Raw genomic sequence first — 27,041 nt, forward strand, 5'->3', positions numbered from 1 at the left:
AAAGGTCCTTGACTATGCTTAATGACTAAACTATTATTATTTGGTGTCTCTTAACTGTTTTCCCTGTTTCTGCATATTCTCATTTCTCTGATTAACTTATTTTTTGGCTAGTTTTTCTACAGACAGAAGGCAGGCAGAGGACATGGGGGACAAGGACCATAGGGTCCTGCTCCATTTCAGACAAAGAAGTAGACAAAAGTCCAAAAACATCAGTAATTACAAGGGCGTGAACAAGCAGATGCTGGCAAGCAGGTAAAAGTAGGAAACCAACTGCCTTCCTGTGGGTTTTTTGGCGTGGGTTGGTTTTATTGTTGTTTTAATTATTTTGTTGTGTTTAGCCCTCCCCAGCTCAAGTCTCAAAAGAACTCTTGTCTCAGAATTGCTCTGTCTCCCCGTGGGATAAAACATCATCACAGCTGTGATACCGTCTTATGTCCCCTCTTACCTGCCTGGAACCATTCACCTCTCAGTTCATACCCATGAGTTTCAGAGTGGAAGCAAGGTTTCCAGACAATGAAGACTGCTCATACTAAGTGAAGTAAGTCAGAAAGAGAAAGACAAATACCATATCATTTATATGTGGAATCTAACATACAACACAAGTGAACTTACCTACAAAACAAAACAGACTCACAGGCTAGAGAACACACTTGTGGTTGCCAAGGCGAGGAGGGTTCGGGAGGGGTGGACTAAGTTTGGGATTAGCAGATGCAAACTATTATATATAGAATGAATAAACAACAGAGACCTACTGTAGAACACAGGGAACTAGAGTCAATATCCTGTAATAGCCTATAATAGAAAAGTCTGAAAAATATGGATATTAATAATATGTATAACTGAATCACTTTGTTGTACACCTGAAACTTACACAACATTGTAAATCAACTATACGCCAATAAAATAAACTTAGAAAAAAAAGTGGATAGGGTTTATGCAACAAGGGAAAAAGAATCCTGTCCGAAACCAAAGGAAAAATGTGCAGAATACAGGAGTGGAAAAGAATGAAGCATGCAAATAGAACACCTTGGCTTTATGGAGAGTATTTGTATAACCTCTAAAAAAGATCTACATTTAGTAGCATGAAAAGATGTTCTAGATATGCCAGGTGGGAAAAAGCATGTTGCAGTGAAGTATTCTTAGCATCATTTCATTTTTCACAAGCATGTCACTACATGTAACTTAAAAAAGAAGGAATACACATAAAATGAGGTGCAATCTCCAGAGGCTAAAATGGCCAGGGGTGAGCAAGAGGTTCCATAATTTTTAAATTTTCTGTAATCAGAAAAAAAGGAAACAGTTGAAAAAAGTATTTTAAAGAAGCTACAGAGTTTGGACCTAATCTGGTAGGCAAGAGTGAGCCATGAGTAGTGTTTACTCATGATTTGAGAGGCCTTAGGAGCTTTCCAGAATGATTTGTAAATCTCTCAATAGCCCTTGATAGTGCTGTGCAAACATCTTCTGCCAAGACAGCATTTTCTCCCAGCAGGTGGGCCGGCAGCTTCCCCAGAGGTTTGCTGGGCCCTGAGCCTTTGAAGAGCTTCCTTGGGTGTCCTGCCTGGTGGATTCACAGCCGTTCATCACAGAGGGAATTAGGATCTTAAGAACTTGAAACAAAACAGAAATAGCCTCAAGATTTTCTATATTTCTTTATGTTTAAAACAGGAAGAGTTGAGAGGCCTTTGGAACTCAGTGTTTTCTTTTGAGAGCTTTCTGGTAATTCCCATCACAAAGCAGGGAGGGAAGAACAGGGCCAGGATGGGGGAAGGAGGCTTCTCCCCAAAGGGCCTTCCCATCCCTAGATCTTACCCCCACAGGGCAACTGAGAGGCTTGTAGACTGGCTGCCTTCAGTTTAGATCCATAAATCAAATCCGCAAATTCAGCTGAGTCTCTTGGGTGCAAAGCATGAAGAGGGGAGCGGTGGATTCCAGACCGGAGTACCCAGCCTGGGGCAGTTGGCCGATTCCAGGACACAGTGGTTTTTGTGTCTCCACTGGGCTGTGTGGTGCACAGGCTGGATGCCTCCTCCAGGCAAGCCCAGCTCCTCCTCCCATGGGCTGGACTGGGCGATCTGCCCACACTCCTGTAAGGAAGCTCCAAAGTGGAGACTCCAGACCAACTGGAGTGCTTAACGGGGGCACCCAGCACTGTGCCTTGGTGACCCTTTTGCTCTCTGTCTCCTGGGGTGGATTGGTTGGAGTGAGGAGAGACCCAGAGGTAAGAAGCTACAACTGTCCTTGTTATCCCTCTATACTGGGCAGGACAACTTTCCCCTCCCCTAGCTTCACTGCCTCCACCCACCCCACCCCTTCCCCAGCCCACAAAGATGTCCACATCCTAATCCTAAGAGCTGTGCATGTAAATTTACATGGGAAGAGGAACTTTGGGAACATGATAAAGTTACAGATCTTGCAATGGGAGAGTGTCTGAGAAGGAGATGTGTAGAGGAGCTGAGAAACAGGAAGAGAGAAGCAGGGGATTGAGGGAGAGCGAGCGTGGAAGAGAAGTGGGTTTATTCACCTGAAGATGCTGTGCTGCTGGCCTTGCAGATGGAGAAAGGGACACAAGACAGGGAATGCAGGTAGCTTCTAGAAGCTAGGTCACGGGAGTCTCCCCGAGAGCCTGCAGAAGGAATACAGCTCTTCTGATCCAGCCTGAGTTTAGGACTTCCAGCACTGTAAGAAAATAGATGGGTGTTGCTTTAAGCCAGTGATTTGTTAACAGCAATAGGAAACCTCTTCACTGTGGTTGTTTGACAGTCAATTGATGCATCTACATCAGATGATTGAATGAGTCACCTTAGGTGAAGTGGTGACATTTGACCCTATCATCAAACCCTGTGCTGTACCAAGTCGCTTCAGTTGTGTCCTGCTCTTTGCGACCACAAGGACTGTAGCCTGCCAGGCTCCTCTGTCCATGGGATTCTCCAAGCAAGAATACTGCATTGGTTTGCCACACCCTCCTCCAGGGCATCTTCCCAACACAGGGATCAAACCTGAGTCTCTTAATGTCTTCTACATTGGCAGGTGGGTTATTTACCACTAGCACCAACTGGGAAGCCTATCAACCCCTACTAAGAGGCTATTGCATTGGTCATTGGTGAAATAAAATAGCCAGTATAATACCCCTTGCAGCTCTCAATTCCGAAACAGGTCCAGAACCACCTGATAGCCACCTAGAAGCTCAACCGACGTTTGATCTTCTAGAGCATATCAAAGAGGATCTTCAAATTAAAAATAACTATCTTTTTCTTATTACCCAAGTGATGCAAGCAAAGATATGAGAAAATGCAGACAAGCACAAAGGAAAAAAAAAAACACAAATTGCTCATAATCTCACCAAGAGACAACCACTCCTTACACCACAGTTCTCTTTCCAGGCCTTTTAAAATAATTGTATGCAGTTTTAAATATTAGTAATTTTAAATACATGCACTGCTGTAAAATGTTAACATGTTGTGAATATCTTTCCGGGCCAATGGTATTCATCTGCAGTGCTAGTTCTCCAAGTGTGAGCTAGAGATCCTGGGAATTCCAAGACTTGGAGTCCCACGACAGGTAGTTCCTGAGGTCAAAACTATCCTTAGTTTAATTCTAATACCTTATTTGCCTTTACATTCTCCTCTCACATTGTATTTTTTTTAGAGAGTACATAATATGTGAAATAAGGAAATTTCTGAAGTTTCTTGGTTTTAATTTTGAAAGTTTTGAAAGATGTAGCATACATAAGCAAAATAACTTTGGAGAACTCAATAATTTTCAAGAGTGTAAAAGGGTCCTGAGAAGACAGAATTTGTAAACCTCTGATCTATAATAGTATTTTTCACAGCTGGTTTAGCCCTTTGCACTGGAGTATCATAATCATTTAACCAGTAAGTAATGCCAAGAATAAGATCCTTAAATTTGTGTACACTTAATTATTGCTTTCAGATAGTTTTCAGGAATGGTTTTTGAAATGTATACTTATTTACTTACTGCATAAAAATGGACTAATATCAATAATGTAATCCACCCCTTTAGCCAGTCTGATAGGGACAGAGTAGGTGATTAAATAGTTAATCCTACTGTGCTTAGTTGTTCAGTCGTGTCTGACTTTTTGTGACCCCATGGACTGTACCCCACCAGGCTCCTCTGCCCATGGGGATTCTCCAGGTAAGAATACTGGAGTTGGTTGCCACGCCCTCCTCCGGCTGATCTTCCCAACCCATGGATTGAACCCAGATCTCCCTCATTGCAGGCACATTCTTTACCATCTGAGCACCAGGAAGCCCAGTTAATCCCACTCAGTTCAGTTGCTCAATCGTGTCTGACTCCTTCAAATCAGGTGGCCAGAGTATTGGAGTTTCAGCTTCAGCATCAGTCCTTCCAATGAATATTCAGGACTGATTTTCTTTAGGATGGACTGGTTGGATCTCCTTGCAGTCCAAGGGACTCTCAAGAGTTCTCCAACACCACAGCTCAAAAGCATCAATTCTTCAGCACTTAGCTTTCTTTATAGTCCAACTCTCACATCCATACATGACTACTGCAAAAACCATAGCTTTGACTAGACGGACCTTTGTTGGCAAAGTAATGTCTCTGGTTTTAATATGCTAAGTGGGTCATAACTTTTCTTCCCAGGAGCAAGTGTCTTTTAATTTCATGGCTACAGTCACCATTTGCAGTGATTTTGGAGCCCAAGAAAATAAAGTCTGTCACTGTTTCCACTGTTTCCACTGTTTCCCCATCTATTAGCTGTGAAGTGGTGGGACCGGATGCCATGATCTTGGTTTTCTGAATGTTGTGTTTTAAGCCAACATTTTCACTCTCCTCTTACACTTTCATCAAGAGGCTCTTTAGTTGTTCTTCGCTTTCTGCCATAAGGGTGGTGTTATCTGCATATCTGAGGTTATTAATATTTCTCCCAGAAATCTTGATTCCAGCTTGTGCTTCATCCAGCCCTGCTTTTTGCATGATGTACTCTGCATATGAGTTAAATAAGCAGGGTGACAATATACAACCTTGATGTACTCCTTTCCCAATTTGGAACCAGTCTGTTGTTCTATGTCCAGTTCTAACTGTTGCTTCTTGACCCACATACAGATTTCTTAGGAGGCAAGTAAGGTGGTCTGGTTTTCCCATTTGTTGAAGAATTTTCCACAATTTGTTGTGATCCACACAGTCAAAAGCTTTGGTGTAGTCTCTCCCACTGATGCTGCTGCTGCTGCTGCTACTGCTGCTAAGTCGCTTCAGTCATGTCTGACTCTGTGCGACCCCATAGACAGCAGCCCACCAGGCTCCCCGTCCCTGGGATTCTCCAGGCAAGAACACTGGAGTGGGTTGCCATTTCCTTCTCCAGTGCATGAAAGTGAAAAGTGAAAGTGAAGTCACTCAGTCGTGTCCGACTCCTAGCGACCCCATGGACTGCAGCCTACCAGGCTCCTCCGTCCATGGGATTTTCCAGGCAAGAGCACTGGAGTGGGTTGCCATTGCTGTCTCCAGTCTATCCCACTAGGGGATTGTAAATAGAAAAATATGGGAGACCCCTGTAATTTAATGGTTACTCAAGAAAGCAGGTTTGCTTAACCACAAAACCAAGCAGGCGTGCTTAGCAACAAAACCATGCAACAAAAGCATGGGACATGACCCCCAAGCAATAAAACACTGGTGGAATGAGCCCCACATCCTCCCCAATGAGCTCAGTAAGTTAATGACCCCTCAGACATGCTCTCTGCACACACAAAAAAGTAATTTGTGGACCTAGCTTGACAAAACTCCCAAGTCCAACCCGAAGGAGAAACTGATGGAAGCATGATGTCTACTCAAGAAAGATAAAGAAGTTCTTCTCCCTCTCCCCACTTTTCCTTTGATTATAAAACTATGGCCTAGGGATGTGACACCCCTTTGCCCACTCTTTTGTAAGCCTTACAAGCATCCTAGTCTAATAAAACACTTCTTATTTATCACTTTGCCTCTTCGCTGAATGCTTCTGTGAAGAGAGGTAAATGATTGTGTACTGGAGCCCTTTAGAGCCCCGGAACGACGCCAAACGGTTTCACTCTTCTCTGGCCAAGCACCCTCTGGACCAACATCACGGGGCCCCCTGCCCTCTTCCAGGGCTGAGCACAGGGCCAGGGGCCCTCCAAGGGTGCAGCATCCAGTGCTCTGAAGGCTCTACTCTTGGAGACCCTTATTCAGTAGGTGAGGGCAGACCCCAGAAGCCTGCGGTTTTTATAAATCCTCCCTCTGACGTCAACCTTGGGCTCAGGTGTCAGCTGCACTGGGTACCGGCGAGTTGCCTCGATGAGTTGGGCATCCCCAAAACCAGGCGGAGACCAGCTCCCTCCCAGGATGGCCGTGAGGACTCGAGGAGCTCGTGCACATCACGTCCCAGCTCTGGGACCAGGACAAGTCGAGCCTGGAGCAAGAAGAGCCGGACAGCAGTGTCTGTGGGAAGAAGCAGCTGCCGGGCAGGGGCCGGAGATGCTAACAGGGAAGAGGGAGAAAGGACAGAGCGCGTGGGCCGGGCCGGTGTACCCGGTCGGGGGTGTGGCCTATGGTGGGCGGAGCCCTAGCGGGGCGGGACCCCAGGCGCGCTGGGGCCGCGGGCGGGGGCGGGGCCTAGTCGGGGGGCGGAGTCGGGCCGCGCACTGACAGGAGCGCGGGGGTAGTGAGAGACGCCTCCTGGCGGGAGCTGGCGGCTGCCCAGGCGGGAGCCGAGGGGGCGGAGGGAAGCGGGGTGCGGGGGTGAGGCGGCGACTGGCGGGTCTCTGCCTCTTTCGGTGCAGAGGTTTGCGGGCGCCGCGCGGAGGACGGCGTGGAGGCGCGGCCTGCCTCCCTCCACAGCCCGCGGCGCGCCCGCTCGGCCAACCCGTGGGGAACTGGGGCCCGGCGAGCTCGCTGCGCACGGTGAGCGGCGGGGGGCGGGCGGGGGCGCTGCTCAGGGTCTGGAGGCCGCGGCTGGGCCGGCGCGGCGGGAGGAGACGGGGCCCGCGCGGCCTGGGCGGCCTGCGGGGGACAAGACGGGCCGGGCGCGGGGCGTCGCTCCAATCGCGGGCCTCCAGGGCCGCTGTCAGCGCCGCCAGCGGGGCCGCGGCGCTTTGTTCCCGGGGCCCCGGAGGCAGCCGCCCCCGGCTAAGGAGCCGGCTACCTGCCTCTTGACGCCTCGTTCACCTGGACGCCCGCTAGAGGCGGCTCGGGGAGGGGCGCGGGGACAGCCGTGAGGTGGGGAAATACCCACTGTTCAGTGGTTGGGGCTGATAACTAGTTCAGGAAGCTTCCATTTTCCTACGCCTTCTTGGGCCGCCACGAGTACGGGCCGGCGGCTCCGGGTTCAGTGCGGCGGGCGGTGGGTCCGACGGTCCTGGAGGGGCCCCGCCTTGGCCCCGTCCCCGGGCTTTCTCGTCCAAAACCGAGCCGCCCGGGCACAGAGCCCCGGTTCTCTTTCTACCTTCTGTGGTTTTGCTTTATTGTTCTTCCTCACACTAAGGATAAAGGTTTACAGTCATCTGAAAGGCCCATAAATGTACCTTTTATCCGTCTCACCTCACCTATTTATTTCATTGATTCCATTTTGAGTGTGTGTTTTAAACCCTAGGAAGTTTTATTTTCTCCTTTTTGAAAATTTAATGACCGTGTTGGTTGTTTTTACCACCGTCAGAATTTGTGCTGGTCTTTCTCGTTTTGGACTGTAACATCTTTTTCAGTAACTTTGAAGAATCTCTGATAGCTAAGGTAAAGAAGTAAAAGAATATCGTCACATTTTGATAAATCAGAGTTCTTAATGCAGTCAATAATTTACTCTTCCCTTTGTTAATCGCTAAAGTATGTCAGGAACAACTGCCCACTCCTTCCGTTGAGCTGCTTCATTCTAGCTAATTATGTTAGACAAAATGAGGTAGTAATAAGTAACGACTAGAATAATTTGCATTTTAAAATTTTATTTTAATTGTGGAAATTAAAATATCATTAAATGTTTTTAAAAATTTATAGTGCAATATTAATAGTTTTTTGGGTTTTTTGGCTGGCTTTAAGTTGAATAGTAGGCCTGAAACTAAAGCTGAATAGTAACGGTGTAGTATTGAAACTACTTATTTGCTTTAACTTTCACAGTCACCATTTCTGGGTACTCTGAGGAATTTCAGAATTCTATACATTTGAAGATGGCTAACAAGATGTTACTATATAAAGTTGTAACTTTTTTTTAGTGTATAAGTAATCTTTTGTTGAGAATAATCTTTATAAATGATCACTCAGAAGTCCTAACACAAACAACAAGTCTTGGTTTACTTACTTGTTTTGCATTTTTGTATTTGTTTTTACCTTAGTACTTGCCTTTGAATTAAAGTTTTTTGTTTGTTTTTTTGTTTGTTTAGCTTCCTGGGAGTTACTGATTGTCTTTGAAGAATCATGAAGTCACCCTCTGTTGTTATGCTTACTCTCACCATTCTGGTGTTCCTGACATGGGTCCCTATGTCACTGAGTTGTAACAAAGCACTCTGTGCCAGTGATGTGAGCAAATGCCTCATTCAGGTAGGACTAAGAATACTCTTTTTACTACTATTAAAATTTATTGTATAGCAGATACAGAATGCAAATACACAGAGAGTGTCTATGTAATACAGTGTAAGAACCGTAACACTAGTCTGGGGTTTTGCCCCCATACTTCACAAGCAAACTCAGACTCAAGGAGTTCAGTACAGGAAATAATATCCAGCTTTGTAAACAGGCCGTTACAAGGTGATGAGCTATCTATTCAGGTGAATTAAAGGGTTCTGTTGTACAATCTAGTTTACATAGCAAAGAGGCTTGCTTACTATATTTAGAAAAAAAAATTTAGCTAGTCAAATCATAGACAGACTGTTCTCTAAATATAATGTACTAATTGTCTGTTCTGTGTAACAAGTTACCCCAAACAGAGTAGCTTAATGCAGTAAACATTTATTATTTACACAGTTCCTGAGGGTTGGGAACCTAGGAGCAGCTGAGCTGGGTGGTTTGGGGTCAGGGTTTCTCAAGGTCGCAAGTGTGGGGAGAATCTGCTTTCAAAATACTTGACAGTGATCTCTCTCTGCCGTCAAGGCAAGCTTTTCTGAAGAGAAAAGTGGGGTTAAGCGATTGGCTTAGTTCATAGAGCTAATAAGTGACTGTGGAACGTGGCCTATGTCTGAACACGAAGGCTATGGCCTTTCCATATGCATACTGATTATTACTGTCCATAAAGTTGGGTTAATTAGTGGTGAACTTCACGTCTTATATAGCTGTTCTCCCTTTTCCCATCCTGTTAGACCGTCAGCAGTCTTGTGTCTGTATTAATTAGCCTCTGTTCTAGCTGTTGGCTAAGAAATTCAGTGCACTGCTGAAACTATGTATATTTGAATTCTGTATGAAGTATGGCTGAGACAACTCTTGCCTGTACTCCTGATATGAGAGCGCTTGTGCATATGTACTAGAAGTGATCATGAGTTTTGTAGATGAGAGGTATTCTGTGCTGATTTGTGACATTTTGGTGCTCATTAATAGTTAACATTCTGGGAAGCCTGGCCTTTCTGTGAGTGTGGTTACCACCATCTCATACTCCACGTACCCTCACTTTGCATTTTAAACCAAAACTTTTAACTAGAGAGGCTGGTTGGTTGGTTGTTAATTTTTTTTTTTTTTTTAACTCTGGATGTTTTTAAATAGAAGAGAGAAGAGTATAATGAACAACAGTAACCGTCAGCAGTTACAGCAGTCACTAACCCAGGGCTTCGCTTGCCTCATCTCTGTTCCCCTGCACTGTTAGGGTTCCCATCTCTGTTAATGTCAAGCAGACCCCTGACATTATTTTATCAAATTCTAATGTCTGTCTCTGAAAGATAAGAACTCTTGAACACAGCTATCAGCAATTTAAAAATTAACAATAATTATTTAATATCATATAGTTTTATACCTGGAAGTTTTGATTTGACACACTGGCTTAATGGTGGCTGAAAATTTTGTAGTCTTCTCATGAAGTCCAGCTTTATGCTGTGGTCATAGGGGAATCCGTGCCACTTCCCATATTGTTTCAATGTAGCTTCATTATTCTATTCACATACTATTAGAAATAGTCTCATAATAATTGCTATATTCATGTTTAGGTGGAAATCTACTTAAATCTCAAATTATTTTTTGACTCTCCAAGACTATGATTTCCATTATTCAGCTAATTAAAAATTGGATTTTATTTAAAGACCTTGCTTGGTAAGGCAGTATTTAAAGAAGAAAGCTTTTGGTTACTGTCAATAAACACTCTTAAAAGTTTTTGTTTTGTGATTTAATTTAAAAAATCTGTAATACAAAATGCTTCCAAACGTAGGTTAAAAAAAAATGTGTAAAAACTGGAAAATCAGGTGCAGCTTCTCCTATTAAATGGTGATTCTGGTAAACTCATTGGAAGAACGTAGGACTCTTTAAAAAAAAAAACAAACAAACGTGGTTTCACTCATGTGAGCATTTCTGATTCCTGTTCCTTCAGAGCCAGGAATCATCTACTCCTTTTCTGGAACAGTGGAGATCGCCCTTGGTAGTACGTAGTGGCAGAGTGTGTAAGGTTAAAATGATAGAGGCCTTGAGTATTGAGGATTTTCTTAAAACCCTTTCAATTGAATTTTAAAATTTTAGCAATAACTTATTTTCTGCTTGGTAATTTTTCATATTAACACTTTTACTTGTATCGAATATGCCATTTTCTCAGATATCTCTGAGAATTACTAGAAGTTTTATTGATGGAGATGGAGATATGTCTCTCCCCTTCCCCCAGCCCATTCTGTTACCTAGGTTTCTTTTTCTTCCAAGATAATTTTTTCCTTTCAATGTATATTTATTTCATGCAGGAGGCTTTCCTCAAATGTACAATATTCCTTTGATGTCTTTTATAGTTAAGAATGAAGCATAAAAGCCTGATTGGCCAGACTGTTTGTGGCAGAGCTGGCATACGTAGACTGGAGGGTATCGCTTGAGGGTCAGAGAAGTTCTCGATGCTGGATCTGCTCAGAGGCTGATCATTTTCCTGAAGTGAAGTTTTTGGTTTGTTTGTTTTGAATGGCTGGTGTTTGTGCTGTGTTTGGGGTGGTAGTTGATTGGTAGATACCTGGCTCTTGTCTTTTTTGCCCTTGTGTGGAGGGTAGTCTGACTGGTCAGGTAGAAACTTGAACTTGAATGGCCTCTTCTGTTCCTCTTCTCTTCACTTGAAGAATAGATTGGCTATTGACCTTTCACGCGTTAAGAATTGTCAGCTTGGGGTCTTTGGGCCTCGTAAATGCTTCTCTTAAAGGGGATCCCCAGAATTATATTCAAATTTGCATATGTACAGCTTTCTAAGAAAAGAGTCCCTAGCATTCAGGAGGTTCTTAGAGTGGTTGATGGCCCTGAGAAGGTGAGGAAATCCTGGGGCTTTGTTTGTCATCACACATACTGAGTTATTAAAATTCCACATTTCCACTCAACATAGATCAAGGCATGTTGACATTTTAGATGGCAATGATAGCTTTTCTCCTTAAACTTGCAGAAAAACATGCACAGAAACAGAGATGGGAGATAAGAACTTTAAGGAAGGCCATGCTGTAGAAGAAACTTCCCTCCTAAGAGGGCATTTAGCTTTGCTTTTTGTTCTTTTGGTTTGGTTTGAACAACATCTGTAGTGTTGAAATGATGTACTGTGAGGATAAGTTAGAACATTTGTTTATGTTTGAGCCCTCGGCAACTCATGAAATAACTAAATATAAAACATTTTCCCTGGAAGCTCAGAGTTGTGTAAATGTGTTTTACCAACACAGTCATTCCTACCCCTCCTACAAGTTGCTGTGTAGAAGGGTGGTCCCTGTGTAAGTATTTATTTTGTGCTGACAGGAAAGAAATCTAATTTTAACATCAGGAAAGCAATATTGTCATCTTGGTGTATTCCTTTGCTCATATAACGGGTGGTTGAGCTGTCCTCTTTTAGGGGAAAAATGGTAATACAAGATTTTGCTTTTAACAAAATCTTTCCTGTTTTTTTCTTCTGCCTCTTTGAAAAGAATACTTAAAATTTGGATCAATATTATACTTCTACCGCAGAAATCTCCAGACCCTTTTTGTATTAAGAACTGAAAAACCCCTTATTGACTTGTATTTTTAGCTAATATTTATGGTCATATTTAGGATGAGATAAACATTATATTTCATGAAGCTATTCAAACTTGGGTTCAGAGATCACTGATGCATTCTTTTAGCACTTTGCCAGTTGTCTGAATATTTATTTTGCACTTTTATGAACTAAATCAACAGTCTGGTTTTTTTTAATTCTAAAAAGTGATTTAACTACTCAATAAATCTTAGATTATCTGAAATAAGTTGAAATTTCAAAGTAGTTTCTCACTAATAATTCTAGCTTTTTTAAATGTATTTCAAGTTAAAATTGTAAATAGTTCAGGTATCTTCAGGGTTTTCTTAATCACAGTAAACTAGAAAATTAACTTTCTCTCCCTTGTGCCTTAACCAGTGCTAATTAAATTCCATGTTAGTTTTTTGCTACAGTTATTTTGCTTTATTACTAGATTAGTAATATTTGGTGTATAATATGCAGTGTTTTTTCTTTCCTTTTATGAACATTACTATGTTTTCCCTCTTTTTTTCCTACTTCTCTGTCTTTAAAGGTTGTGACTCTGACTTATTTTTGTCCTGTTTTGCTTCAGGGAACGCCTCCTGAAAATCTTTGAAATTAATATCCAGAAATAATAAGTCAGACCTAATGTAATTTAAGGGAAGAATAAGTCATTGTTTCCCTTCAAAGCAAAGTTGCAGGGACTTCCCTGGCAGTCCAGTGGTTAAGACTTCGTGCTTTCCTACATGCTGCATGGTGGGGCGAAAAAAAAACACCCCAAAGATGAGGATTTTATCAGGACACTTGGAAGTTTTTAAATGTAATGTTCATAGGGAGAATAGTAAAATAACTCCCCATTTACCCATCACTCAGCTTCAGCAGTGGTCAGCACTGCTCCACCTCCTCCCACTTCACCTCATCTGGATGATTTTAAAGAAATGCTTTGGGGTACTTCTGAAGTAGGATTAAAGTTTTGTTACGAGATTTATATAAGAAATGGGTGTAATTTAATGTACTTTGGTAGTTCATGTATATACATGAACTTGTATGTTGATCTATTTAACCAAAAGGATAAATTCTGTTTTCGTAATGTTAGTAGTATTTCACTTAAGTTTATATTATTTTCAAGGCAAAAGTTTGCCAGTTAGAATTTAAACATGTTGATAAGATTTGGGTTAGCTATTTCTGTCCCAAGTTTGAAAGTCTGTCTGATGTCCTCCTTAAAGAGTATTCGTATGTCAAAACAGATTTGTTGTAACTAACATAATTATAATTATGTTTATTCTTTCGAATAAAGGTTAGTTATTTGAAGGTGTGTTGTTTATATTTGGTTTTTAAACACGCGTTTGACCTAAGTCAGGGTGAAAACTGTGTCACCACAGGTACAGGCTGCCGCCTTGTCGGTTACTGGTGTTCTCACAGCGTTCATTCTCATAATTACCTTTGTTCTTACATTCCTGGGGGTTTTAGGTCATGATATTACAAATAGTTACGGTTTGTTCAGTTTAATATTTCAGGACCTCAGCTTATGTTTTTGAGTGTCTTTTTTTTTTTGTACTATATGCAATTAAACTGTATCTTAAGAAGTCCTACTACCTAAATTTAAATTTATTTGCCTTGATAAAAATATTGTGTTCTCAAAGGGACGCCACAAAACACATAGAAGAAGAAAAAGGAAAGGAAGCAATTTATAGTCCTGTTTAGAATCTAAATACTGACTACTCTTAATATTTGATACAGTCCTTTTTATTCTATGTTTAGGTGATTTTTAACCCTTAAATATAGAATAAAGGTTGTTGTATATCAATACAACTTTCATATTCTGCATTTTTCACCAGCATTGTTTTATGTTTCTTTGTTTTTTAAAAAATATATGTTAGAGGAATTTAGCTTGAAATTAAAATAGAGAAATGTATTTTTAGAACTATCTTCTGCATTACTTTTTTTAATACCAGTTTATGTTTATATAATGCTTTATACTTTTCAGGTCAGATTTGTTTAATAAATTTATGGGCCTCAGTGTACTGTACTGGTCCTTCAAAGATGAGATGAGATATTCCTTAGTCTCCCAAAGCTTTTGGGGGCTAAGATTGGTCACATATGCTCATGTAACCACTATAGCAGTTGAGATAGGAAATGTTTTCATCACCCTTAAAAGTCCCTTCGTGCCCAGGGAGTCAAGACTAACCTCCTCCCCATCCTCAGTACCTTCCCAGCGCTGGATGATTTTTGTTCCTGTAATTTCACCTTTTCCAGAATGTCTGCTAACAGGATCGTACAGTGTGTTCCCTTTTGTGCCTATTGGCTTCTTTCAGTTAGCAGAATGCTTCTGAGATTGACTGCGCAGCTCTGTGTGTGTCAGGGAGTCCTTTCGTGGTCTTGCTGAGTGATGTTCTGTTGTGTGAATTTCTTCATCCGTTCACTCGCTGATTGACATGGATTGTTTCTAGTTTGGGGTGGTGATGAATGAAGTTATTTACTTTCATGGATAGGTCTTTGTGTGGATGTATGTTTTCATTTCTCTCGTGTAAATACCTAGGAGTGGGACTGCTGGATCACAAAGCATCTGAGAAACTGAGACTTGGTGTGACATGCTGCCTTTTGCGGGCTAGGACTTGAATCCAGACCCTGTAAATGCAAGTCGTTTGCTGTCCACTAGACTCTAATGCTGTTTCCAGTGATGATATTTCCCTGTTTTAACAATGGTGCTAACAAATCTCAGATTTTGGCAACAGTTAAAGAGTGGAGATATCTACCAGCGAATTTACATCAGAATATAAATAAAAATTTCCCTCAAGTGACCAGTTTCTATCTCTGACCTGGAAGTATGGAAGTTTATAAAACGAACTCTTTCATAAAGAGTTTATAAAATGAAACTGTAAGTCTTGGCTTAGTCTTAGATGAATAATGCCCCCCATTTTATTTTGCATAGAGGATTAAGATCTCACCAGCACCTTAGTCATACAGAGAATAAGATTTTCCACTAAAGATTAAATAATCATATGAAATCTGTCTTTTGGCATGAAAAAATTGAAATTCTTTGTAATATTCAAGATTTTCACTGATATTAACATAGTAAAAATACATTTTAAATTAGACTTGTCCCACTACTTTTCATCCTGCCATGTTTTCATTTCATAGAGGCTTTTGAAGCAGATTTCCAAATTATCTCTAAATATTCGTGCTGGTCAATGTAGGATAGCTGAAACGTATAAATTTCTGTTTTCTATTTAGTATAAGGTTTCAGTTTTTTCCACTGTAAATGTATTGAACCGTGTGATGACCATGCATCAAGAACCCCTAACGTGGTACTTTGCACAGAGGTGGAGATGCATGTCCCCTGGCTCTGGCTCGCAGAGGCCTTGAGGCTGGAGCAGCCCTGAGGCAGAAGGACACTGGAGGCTTGGTTGGGTTGCTGACCCGCCCCCTCCAGCCTTTCATCTGGACCAGGAGCAGCACCCACACTTTCCCTGAGACTTGCAGACCAGGGAGGCAGTGATGTGATCATTAACTGGCTGAAGCAAAAACAGAATTAGGTATTAAATCCCAACTCACTGGTTTTGCAGCTCATGCCAATGATACTTATTTTACCTTTACAAACAATGATTAAACTTGGGCAGTAGCACTTGTTGTATTCAAGTACTGAGAGTGAAAGATATAATAGTGCCTTTGATTAAGCAACCTGAAGGGTTAGCTAAGTTTAATTATGGGCTTGTTCTAAGAAAGTAATAACTATAATTACTGAAATGCTAAATTAATGAGAAGCTTTATATTATTATTTATATTAATAAGCTTTATGTTTTAAAAGCAGGAATAGCGATCCAGAACCGGGGTCAGATCTCAGCCACTTACTAATTAAATGATGTACAAATTCATAACATTATATAAAAATAGAGATAATAACTTGATAAGGGCTTTATGAGCTTTAACATAATGCATACAAAACTCTTAGCACAGTGCCTATTTATGTTACATAAAACCCACTTAGGAATTCTGGGGGAGGCAGTGGCAGGATAAAAGTGGAGGCAATAGGTCAGGCTTTCTTTCCAGCTCTGTGGACGTCCAGTTTGGTTGGGATCCTACATTCAGCCTACAGAGTGGTGCCCAGGGTTGGTCACGGGGAGTTTAGTGAACTAGTAAACAACCAGTCCACACAGAAATCCCACATCTCAGCACAACCGGCTCTCGGGTTAAGATAGTGACTTTGAAGTAAAAGTGATGTAGAAGATAATAATCTTTCTGAAGCTGGTACTGGAACATGGACAGGCTGTGAAAGGGGTGAAGAATTTCAGAAGAAAAGGGAACTTTGTGCACTGTTGATGGGAATGTAAATTGGTGTAGCCACTGTTGAGAACATTTTGAAGGTTCCTCAAAAAATGAAAAGTAGAACCATCGCACATCACATGATCTACCAGTTCCACATCTGGGGATATATTTGAAGGAAGCAAAAACCCAACTCCAAGAGGTATCTGCACCCCCATGTTCATAGCAGCATTACATAGAACTGCCAAGATAGGGAAACAACCTCAGTTTCCACTGATGAATAAATGGATAAACAAGTTGTGGTGTGTGTGTGTATTTGCATATATTTGTATACATATATATGAATACACACACACACACACACACACACACACACACACACAGATGTGGAATATTATGCAGCCATAAAAAAATGAGGAAATCCTACCATTTGCAACAACATGGATGGACCTTAAAGGCATTGTGCTAAGTGAAATAAGTGCAAAAAAAAAACCCCAACAAACTCATAGAAAAGGAGGTCGTATTTGTGGTTACCAGAAGTGGGTTCACTGGGAGGGGAAATTGGAGGAAGATCAAAAGGTACCAACTTGCAGTTGTAAGTAAGTCTTAGGGCTGTAATGTCCCACATGGCGACTGTAGTTACTGCTGCTATATGACGTACAGGAAAGCTGTTAAGAGAGTAGATCCTGAGAGTTTTCATCGTAAAGAGAAATTTTTTTTTTTTTCATTTTATCTATATGAGATGATGGATGTTAGCTAAACCTACTGCAGGGATCATTTCACAATAAATGTAAATCAAACCATCATGCTGTACACCTTAAATGTGAAAGTTTAATGTGTGTCAGTGTTAATTACAGTGAGTGATGTATGTCAGTTACCTCTCACCAAAACTGGAAATATCATCTTGCAAAAAAGTATGTCATATAAGAATGATGGATTGACTCTAATGGTCTAGAAACATAGTAAGATTAATAGGGATGAATATTGTGCTATGTTTATATATGTATATTATATATATATATAAAATGTCACCAACTGGAGAAAGCCAAGTAAGCCATGTGTTCACGGAGTTTCCCTTAGGTTGGGTTTGTTTAGCAGTGGCTCTGGTGGCCAGAGGAGGGGTAGCTGCTGCTGCTGCTAAGTCTCTTCAGTTGTGTCCAACTCTGTGTGACCCCATAGATGGCAGCCCACCAGGCTCCGCCGTCCCTGGGATTCTCCAGGCAAGAGCACTGGAGTGGGTTGCCATTTCCTTCTCTAATGCATGAAAGTGAAAAGTGAAAGTGAAGTTGCTCAGTCGTATCCAACTTTTAGTGAGCCCATGGACTGCAGCCTACCAGGCTCCTCCATCCATGGGATTTTCCAGGCAAGAGTACTGGAGTGAGGTGCCATTGCCTTCTCCAGAGGAGGGGTAGAGGAGAGGCTAAAGGAATTACCTTGAAGCTTCATGTACAAAGCAAGCTGCGTTAATTAGTTTCCTGCAGTAGCAAACCATCCCAAAGCTTTGTGACTTGAAACAATAACCATTTATTTTGCTTTTCTTTCTATGGATCAGCAGCTTGGGCCTTTATCAGCTGAGTAGGTTTTCTGGGCTTATTCTTGTGGCTCTTGTCAGCTGCTGGTTGATTGGAGGATGGCTGAGCAGGGGTGGCTTTGGATGGACTGACTTGTCCATGTGGCCCTCTCTGGGGCTTCACATGGCAGCTGGGCAAAATTCTAAGAGAAGGAGAGGAAACATCCCAGGTCTATTCAGGCCCACACTCAGGACTGACACTAAATCACTTCCACCAAATTCTGTTGATCAGAGCAAGTTTCAAGATGACTTCCATTCAAGAGGTCTGGAAATAGACCCTTGTCTCTTGATCAGAGGAGCTGCAAAGAGGGTGACATGGGGAGGGGAAGGATTGCTGCCCATTTTGTAAACAGTCAGCCACGCCAGGCATGCTTAGATCAATGAAAATAGCTGTTAAAAGATGCTGTTATTTACACTTTACGTATTGAGGAGCCACAGCTCCCACTACAAGTCAACTGGCCATGCATTTGACAGTGAATCTAATAGCTGGAAAGTGGATTCTGTTCTTGTACTGAGTGTGTTACATTCATATGGGAGATGAAGTTATAGGTTATGAAGTAAAATCTCTTTATTTTGTTTCAAAATAAGATAAAAGGATCCAAAATGCATTCATTGAATGTGTCCAAAAGAAAATCTAAATCTCCTGAGATCTAAGTAGTACTTGAATCTAATTCCAAGTCTGAATATCTACTTTGTAGATATTTATTTCCTACAAATAGTTAATGATGTTAAATTAAAAAAAAATAATGTGCCAAGAGTAAATTACTATAAATGCAGTTATTATGGAGTGCTTTTTTGCTGCAAACAAGTAGCAGTTTTAAATGTAGTTATTTGGAATTTTAAGTCTGAAAGTCTGCTTCATTTCTAGGAGCTCTGCCAGTGCCGCCCTGGAGAAGGAAACTGCTCCTGCTGTAAGGAGTGCATGCTGTGTCTTGGGACCCTCTGGGATGAGTGCTGTGACTGTGTTGGTAAGTTGATGTTATGTTTCTTAATATTTCCTATCACAGAATCCTTGACTTTAAGAGACTTTAAATAGTATAAATGTATTTTATGTGCATAGACTAGGGTGTGTATAAGATATTGTAGGTGTATAGAACATCATTGCATTTGCTTGTATCGAATAGTATTTACATATATATGTGTTTGTATTTTTATAGAAAAGGTGTGGGAAGAATGTGAAATAAGAGTGGAGGAACAAGTGGAAGTTTTTTTTTTACCCTTTATTTTTAATTTTTGTACTGTTTATACATATATATATTTTTTTAAGTCATGCAAATTTTATTTTACTTTTAAAATTTATTTATTATTTTAAATGAGATAGGTCAGGAATAGGTGCCTGGGGGCCAGGGGTGGGGGTGGGTCAGTCTTGGCAGAGAGCAGAGTTGTTTGTTGGTTCTTCTTTTGGCTACACTGTGCGGCATGCAGGATCTTACTTGCCCGATCAGGGATCAAACCTGTGGCCCCTGCAGTAGAAGTGGAGAGTCCTAACCACTGAATTGCCAGGGAATTCCACTGGCTTTCATTTTTAATTTCCAAGTGCCCTCTTCTGATTGTCCTTGTAAGGGGGCATGCAGTTCTTGTTTTATAGATAAAATAGGTCTTCTGCTCCTGAATCTTCCCAGAGTTCCATGGTGACATGGGCCTGAGGGAGACTGTAGCAGAGACATTCAGCTCTTGGACTCCCAAATAGGAGTTCATGTTTCAGTGTCTTGTTCTCTTTTGCGCTGTACTGAGTTGAGACAGCCGCAGCCAATGTGCCTTCTCCTGCCCCTATATCTCAGAATCTAAGATAGTACCTGGTACAGTATCTGGCACACAGAAGGCATGCCAGTGTTTTGTGACTGTCAAATAAATGAGTTCTTACTGCATTGTCCTCCCAAAATGGACAGTTTATTCTCTGCCTTTGATGGGTGTAGTTTTGTGAGTGAGTGTTTGATGTTAACTGAAATAAAAGAAGTTTGAATTGTTTTCGAGCATTAAATATAAGTTAATTTAGTATGTGTAATGAAAGCAAAAAAGAGACAGTGGTATTAACCCCTGATAAACATGGAGAAGGCAATGGCACCCCACTCCAGTACTCTTGCCTAGAAAATCCCACGGACGGAGGAGCCTGGTAGGCTGCAGTTCATGGGGTCGCTAAGAGTCAGACACGACTGAGCAACTTCACTTTCACTTTTCACTTTCATGCATTGGAGAAGGACATGGCAACCCACTCCAGTGTTTCTTACCTGGAGAATCCCAGGGACAGGTGAGCCTGGTGGGCTGCCGTCTATGGGGTCGCACAGAGTCAGACATGACTGAAGCGACTTAGCAGCAGCAGCAGCAAACACATAAAAGCATTTATCATAAACATGGAGGCCATATACACGAATGTACTTTTATCATTACCTAAAATACTGTGTGAGTGAGAGAGAGTGTGTGTGTATGTGAGAGTGTGTGTGTGAGAGAAAGAGGTTGTGTGTGTGTGAGAGAGGGAGTGTGTGTCTTTTAACCATCACACAATAGTGCCATTAGGCTTTTTCTAGGAAGAGTTCTTCCACTGAGAAAGATTAATTATACATGTTCATATCTCTACAATTTTAGAAGTAACTGGTGTGCTTCTTAGCTAGTTGCCCCGTCCAAAATATTATTTACCTTTAAGGATTTAATGACTGGTTTTCAACTTTGAGTTAATTCATTACATAACTTCATCTCTCATTTTAACTTCAGCTGCTGTTTCTAGCATAAGGTTTAGATATTCCAGTTCTTTTTGTGCAGCAGTGCTCTCCTCCTTGTAGGCAGCTCTCCTCCAAGTTGGGCTCCCTTGGTGTCCTTTGGAGACCTATGGCTGCACCTCCCTTCTAAGTGGAAACACGTCCCATACTTTCTGTGGGTGGGGTCCAGACTTCTGAGGGGACCCAGATTAGAGGGCAGGCAGGCTTCCTGTCCCGTCTCCTACTGTGGACTTGAACCATGCACTTTGTCCGGCAAGCTTTCTCCTCCAACTCCTTGTGTAAGAGCATCTGTTCCTCTTTTCTTATTTTCTCTTAAGAGGAACTGCCATAGCTTATTTCATCTTTGCTGTTCAACGTGCTCCTCAGATGCTGTGGTGTTTAATCCTGGATCTCTACCCACAGGCTTTGTTTTGGGTATGTGTATGTTTGTTTTGTTTTTACTTTTCCAAATATACACAGAAATAGAGAGCACGGTGAACTGCTGTTTAATGGTCCCCAGTGCCATCAGCCACACCTGCTCCCCCATCGTCTGTCTGTGTGTCTGTCCCCGCCTTGTTTGTTTGGACTGTTAGAAAGTAAATACATAGTTTTACTGTACCTCCAAACTGCTTTAGTTATCCATCTGAAGAAAGACTGAGCTTCCTGACATAACATGGTATCGGTGCCACAGCAGCGTGTTTCTCGGCACTTCTCCATGTGGGACCCCCAGCCCTGCTCAGGCTGCCCTAGTTGCCTAAGGGCTGTTTACTGTTGTTTAGTCAAAGCAAGATCCATCAGAGTCCACTTAGTATATTCCATTGTTATGTTTCTTCAGTTTCTTTTGTTCTAAAAAAGTTCCACGTCCCCTCATCACCTTTTAAAATTCCATTGACTTGATGAAGGCACTAGAGAGTTCTGGTGGAAAATATGCCACCTTCTGGGTCTGACTGAGAGCTTCTTGTGGTTATTTAACTTGTTGCTCTGTCCTCTATATTTCCTATAGACTGGAAGACTAAAAGAAATAACTTTCCCTTCTCCTCCATTTTTAAATTCATTTATTTATAATATAAAGACCCATAGATCCCTATTTTATTCATAGAGTGGTAATCCATTATTGTCAGTATTTATTTTAATGTTAAAATTGTCAGTTTGGCCAATGGGAGCCTTTTCAGGTTGCTTCCCGTGTCTTTTGGCATGTCCATCATTCATTAATCACTTCCTTACTTTCTGGCACAGAAAGGTGTCCCAGGGTCATTTTGGACATTCCCTAACCCACCCCTGGAGTCACTCTTTTCCCCAAGGAGCTTTGTTCCTCTTAGCCAAGTATAGGTATTTAGAACACAAGATCTGGGCCCTTGGTGTACTCAATGTTACTAGGGTGTCATTGCCTCTAGCCGTCTTAGCCAAAAAGCTAGGAAAGTGTCTGTGTACAATGTTAGAAGGCACCTGACTACAATTTTGCAGCTTGGGTTTCAAGTTACTACCTAATAATATCTCAACGACATTTCAATCGGTGAGAAAAAGAAATTTTATTCTCTTTGCCTTCCTTCCCATCTCCCTACCCCCACTGCCAGGTATGTGTAATCCTCGAAACTATAGTGACACGCCACCAACTTCGAAGAGCACAGTGGAGGAGCTTCACGAGCCCATCCCTTCCCTCTTCCGAGCGCTCACAGAAGGAGACACCCAGCTGAACTGGAACATTGTCTCCTTCCCTGTTGCAGAAGAGCTCTCACATCACGAGAACCTGGTTTCATTTTTAGAAACCGTGAACCAACCCCACCACCAGAACGTGTCTGTTCCCAGTAACAACGTTCACGCTCCATATTCTAGTGACAAAGGTAACTGCCAAGGTCGACTTTTTCTCTCTTGCCCCCCTTGCTTTCTGTGTGGTCTGTGAAGCCTGTTTTAACCTTTTAGAGCAGCTTTTTGGTTTTGAGTATGTATAGTGTTAAGTAAGTTATGGACTTTAATAACCCCATCCCTGAGTAAACAAGGAGTTGTTCTCACAACTCCTTCAGACTCTCAGTGATAAAGGCTACACTGAAAAATAGATAACCTGGTTCTAATTTTATTTGCATTAGGCTTTCGTTGTTATTTTCATGAGACAGCAACAGGGTTGCTTACCTTATGCAGAGCTGTTCATCATCAGGTAACATCCAGAGCGTCCTAGGAGCCCAGGTTTCTGTAATAACATTGATGTCATGAATGATGCCAGGCCATCAGCTCAGTTTCATAATGAGCCAGCTGGTATTACAGACACCTGATTTCCAGGTGTAGCCTGAGCCCAGCCACTGCTCTGCAAGTGAGTGTTGTTGGTCAGCAGGGAAACTGAATGAGAGAGTGACGTGTAAGATTCAGAGAAGCGTGTTTAGGAACATGTCTTAGTGAGCAAAGTCACACCTGAACTTTGGAATGTAAGAGGGATGTAACTTTCATAAAGTCTGTGATGTTTCCAAATATAACTCTCCACACAGGTCCACTGTGGAAGGATAAGACAGGTTTGAGTATTACAGTTGTTTCTTAAAATTTGAGATGCGTTATGCACAAGCAGTATAATTTGTGCTTTTTTGTTTGCCTTTCTTGTTGTGCCCGCCATTACAAGCCTACCTGTCTGAAGTAGTATGAACTTCAGCCCTCAATAGTAAAAGCAGATCAGGTTTTGTTAATAAAGAGTAAGAATCCGCAATTCCTCTCAGGTTAAAGTGCTTTATAAGACAAATTCTGGGTCTTGGGAAACTTCAGAAATGTACGAATGTCTTACTACCACTTTCCCATTATTGGAATACAGATAATCAACATGCTAGATGTTAAATAATTCATAAGTTTTTCTCAAAGATTATTCGAATTCATGAACTAATAATAAGCACGAAGCTAATTACTAGAGACACCAACCAGGGTAATTTCTAATAACCAATGCTGAGTTGTGCCACACTGCTAACCACACTGCATCCTTTGAATTTCTTAAGTTTATTTTATTGTAAATTTTCAGTATAAATTTAGAACAGTATTTCCCAAACTTGTTTTAGCTGGAGGATCCTCTCCTTATTGGAGGTGCCCGGTGATCTCCTTCCAGGTCAAAGTGAAATTTGAGGAAGCGGTAAAGGAAGCCCTCTGTGTCTGAGCTGGAGCAGGAGACTCCCTTCTCGATGTGATTAACAGATGTGTTCTTTTCCCCACACCTCACCCACCGTCCTGGGCAGGCTCACAGCAAGAGAGCTTAGATAAATAACTTGTTAGTAGTGTTCAGCTAGGTGTTAAAGCATTTCCTGCTTTTCCTGCTCATTGCTCTGAAACCTTACTTAATCTTTGGTTTTTCAGAACACATGTGTACTGTGGTTTACTTTGATGACTGCATGTCCATACATCAGTGTAAAATATCCTGTGAGTCCATGGGTGCTTCCAAGTATCGCTGGTTCCACAATGCCTGCTGCGAGTGCATTGGTCCAGAGTGTATCGACTATGGTAGCAAAACTGTCAAATGTATGAACTGCATGTTTTAAGGAAGGAGAAGATGTACAAACAGAAGCAGTTTCGTCAGAGGGATGATATGGAAAGCTATTCAGTGATGTCTACTGGTTGCATCCAAATGCAGCAGGTTGAGAAAATGTAGAGTTTGGACCGAGTTACTTTTAAAGTCTGACAAATCGAGGATTATGCTGACTTCCAATTCTGACTGCTCTTCCTGCCTGCTGCTGGCGGGAGCCCTTTCTTCTAAACACCTACAGCCTTGGTCATGTGAGGAGCAAGTGCACAGAGAATGCCTGCAGAGAGGAGAGGCTTCTAACACAAAGCCTCTTGTCATTTTCTGCCACATTCCAGAAGCCTCTTGTGTCAAAGGTTTAGAGCATGTTAATGAGTTATGATTTCTTCATTGTACCACTCCTAGGACACTGAGTTTTTAGAGTTGTTTGCCATTTTCCACTGTGCCTGGTATTATTTACCCGTTCTGTGCATAGGGTAGATATTCATATAGATCATTCTGAGATCTCACCAAAAGATCACCATAAAATTGTATTTTACAATGTAGAACTCTCTGGTTCTGGCTCAGTCCTGCACTCCACATATGACAAAGCTGTAGGGAGAGTCTTTCCTCCTCCAACCCAGGCCCAGAGTGCTGGTGTGGGTCATATGAAGCATCTTTACAAGAATTGCCTGTCATACCTGAGGCTTTGTGAAGAGAACGGCTCGGTACACAGGAAGAGAGAGCTTTCTCTGACTTAAGGTACCAGCGTAAAGAGCTCCAGGAATGGGAAACTACTGCCACCTGGACTCCAGGAACACAGCGCCCCTTGTATGGAGATGGCAGTGCTGTGCTTGCTGGATGGGGGAATGAGCCCGCTCAGGCTTAGTGCCACGTCCTCCAGTGGACGGGTGGTCAGAGGGGACAGAGCAGAGAATCCAGGTATGAATGGGGAGGGTTGAAAATGCCTGGATTCTAATAGAAACAAACTTAAAACTATTTACATTCATTATTTTGTTATTTTGTAACCTTTCCTTTAGGTTTGTATCTGAATCAAGTGTTCTCCTTAAACATAGGAAATCACACACTAGGAGGTTAAGATTATGAATTGCTGCCTGCCCCCCCCCCCAACCCCCAGATATTTCTGTTCAAGATGACATTAACTCTAAATACACTACAGAACATTGTGTCAATGAAGATAAGCTTAAATAGTATGTGCCCTTCTTGGTAATAAAATCTTGATCTTCAAGGGTGAAACTGAAATGTACATGTTTATGTTCAGAGACTCGTAGCTTTACAAAATTATTAATTTCTCAAATAGTATATATTTGAATTATAAATAACTTTCTAGGAATACCTCTTTGTATATCTAAATATTTTAGTATATAAAAATAGATAATGCTTTTTGTATTCATTATCTGAACAGTAGTTACAAGATCATATGTGATATTATGATTAATTTTCATAAAATATAAAGACTTGATACCTTTTCTCTCTTTCAGATAACTCTAATGAACACTCAAGGTACTTTAGCCTTTTAAAAAATTGAAATTTAGGGGCCTCCCTGGTGGTCCGGGGGTTAAGACTTCGCCTTCCAGTGCTGGGGGCGCAGGTTCTATCCACAGGGAGCTAAGATCCCACATGTCTCAAGACCAAAACATAAAGCAGCAGCATCTGGTAACAGATTCAATAAAGAGTTTAAAAATGGTCTACATCAAAAAAAAAAATTAAAAAAAAAAAGGTTGAAATTTAGCTCATAGATGTATTTTTCAGATGAGAAAACATTTGGATGTCTTCTTTTACCTAGAATGCCTCTGTTTACAAGTGCCTTGAAAACAAACATTAGCTCCCTTTCTTCACTAATAACTATAAAACCGAAGTTTTTCTTGAACTTAAGAGAGAAAATTTTAAAGAAATCTGCAGCCAGCTGCTTCATTTCCACTTTACTGTTTTTCAGAGTCACTTATACTAAGGAATAGAGGAATGCTTTTGTGTTTATTGACAACATGCTTAATTTTCCATAAATATGTCAGCAAGCTTTTTTTAAACTGCATTTATCTTCCTTTTTTGGTTTTCATTATTAAACTCTAAAATATAATATCACTTATTGGAAGAATAATTTCTTGAACCATGTTGTGTTTTAACTGATTTTTCTTATCACTATTTCTCCCAATAGAAATTATCCCTAAATATAATGGTAAGTTTTACATTCAAATTTACTTAACTTTTTGACTTATGAAGGAGTTAAAAGAAAGCATTCACCTAAACAATTCCGTTTCCAGTTCTGTAATGTATTTCAGGTTTTGAACAATAGTTTTCCAAATTAAAAGTATAGCATTTGGGAAACTGATAGCTCTATACCATCTATTATCATTCTAAGCACAATTCACTTCTATATTGAAGCTCTGGTTTAAAAAAAAATCAAAAGTCATTTTGTTACCTTTTTTATAACTTGATCCAAAAAAATTAAATCTTAAACCAGTAGGTGTTCTAAAAGTCATATATAAAAGTTTCTGTCCTTTAGTAAGACATGTCTGTGCTTTTCTGCCCCTCCATAACATCTAATTACTCCTAAGACTGCTCACAGCAGTAGTACCAAATCAAATGATAATCCAAGTGCAGGGAGATACATAGATGCTGTAAAAGAGTCATTCATTTAGAAGTATGATTTCTAAAGTTTCAGAAAGCAAAATTGATAAAATGTTAGGATATTTGAATAACTTTATTAATAGAATAGCATCACAATAGAGAAAAGAAACCAAGGCTTCTGGAAAATGAGGTAAATGTAAAAAGCCACATATTAAAGTTTTGTTTTTAATGAAATCTTCATTGAAGATGTTTAAAATCTATTCTTTCCCAAGAGTTTATGTTTTTTGGATTTTACGTGATCTATGACATATAAAATTATGTATTTTTTCCTTTGGTTGTCCCTATGAACAAAAAAGTATTTTAATAAAAAATTGAAATGAG

The 27,041-nt window shown here is 41.1% G+C and overlaps 2 protein-coding genes and 1 long non-coding RNA gene across 3 annotated transcripts in view; 2 read left to right on the forward strand and 1 right to left on the reverse strand.

Annotated features, from left to right (window-relative positions):
• The window catches only part of ANKRD12 (ankyrin repeat domain 12), a 104,168-nt gene extending 103,300 nt beyond the window's left edge, over nt 1-868 (forward strand). Inside the window, exons 14-15 of the transcript XR_008706510.1 lie at nt 112-252; nt 339-868. The gene's annotated coding sequence lies outside the window, so the exon portion shown is untranslated. The remainder of the gene's footprint in view (nt 1-111; nt 253-338) is intronic.
• LOC129635883 (uncharacterized) overlaps nt 1-6,415 on the reverse strand; it is a 34,929-nt gene extending 28,514 nt beyond the window's left edge. Inside the window, exons 1-2 of the long non-coding RNA XR_008706512.1 lie at nt 6,237-6,415; nt 2,522-2,676 (exon numbers count right to left, since the gene is read on the reverse strand). This is a non-coding gene — a long non-coding RNA (uncharacterized LOC129635883). The remainder of the gene's footprint in view (nt 1-2,521; nt 2,677-6,236) is intronic.
• A 257-nt stretch (nt 6,416-6,672) lies between these two features.
• TWSG1 (twisted gastrulation BMP signaling modulator 1) lies at nt 6,673-27,041 on the forward strand. The gene is made up of 5 exons (XM_055559206.1): nt 6,673-6,888; nt 8,355-8,511; nt 18,784-18,883; nt 22,183-22,449; nt 23,930-27,041. The coding sequence occupies exons 2-5, from the start codon at nt 8,389-8,391 to the stop codon at nt 24,109-24,111; spliced, it is 672 nt and encodes a 223-aa protein (XP_055415181.1). The 5' UTR covers nt 6,673-6,888; nt 8,355-8,388; the 3' UTR covers nt 24,112-27,041.

The sequence above is a fragment of the Bubalus kerabau genome, chromosome 21 (assembly GCF_029407905.1).
Source record: "Bubalus kerabau isolate K-KA32 ecotype Philippines breed swamp buffalo chromosome 21, PCC_UOA_SB_1v2, whole genome shotgun sequence".
Taxonomy (NCBI): Eukaryota; Metazoa; Chordata; class Mammalia; order Artiodactyla; family Bovidae; genus Bubalus; species Bubalus kerabau.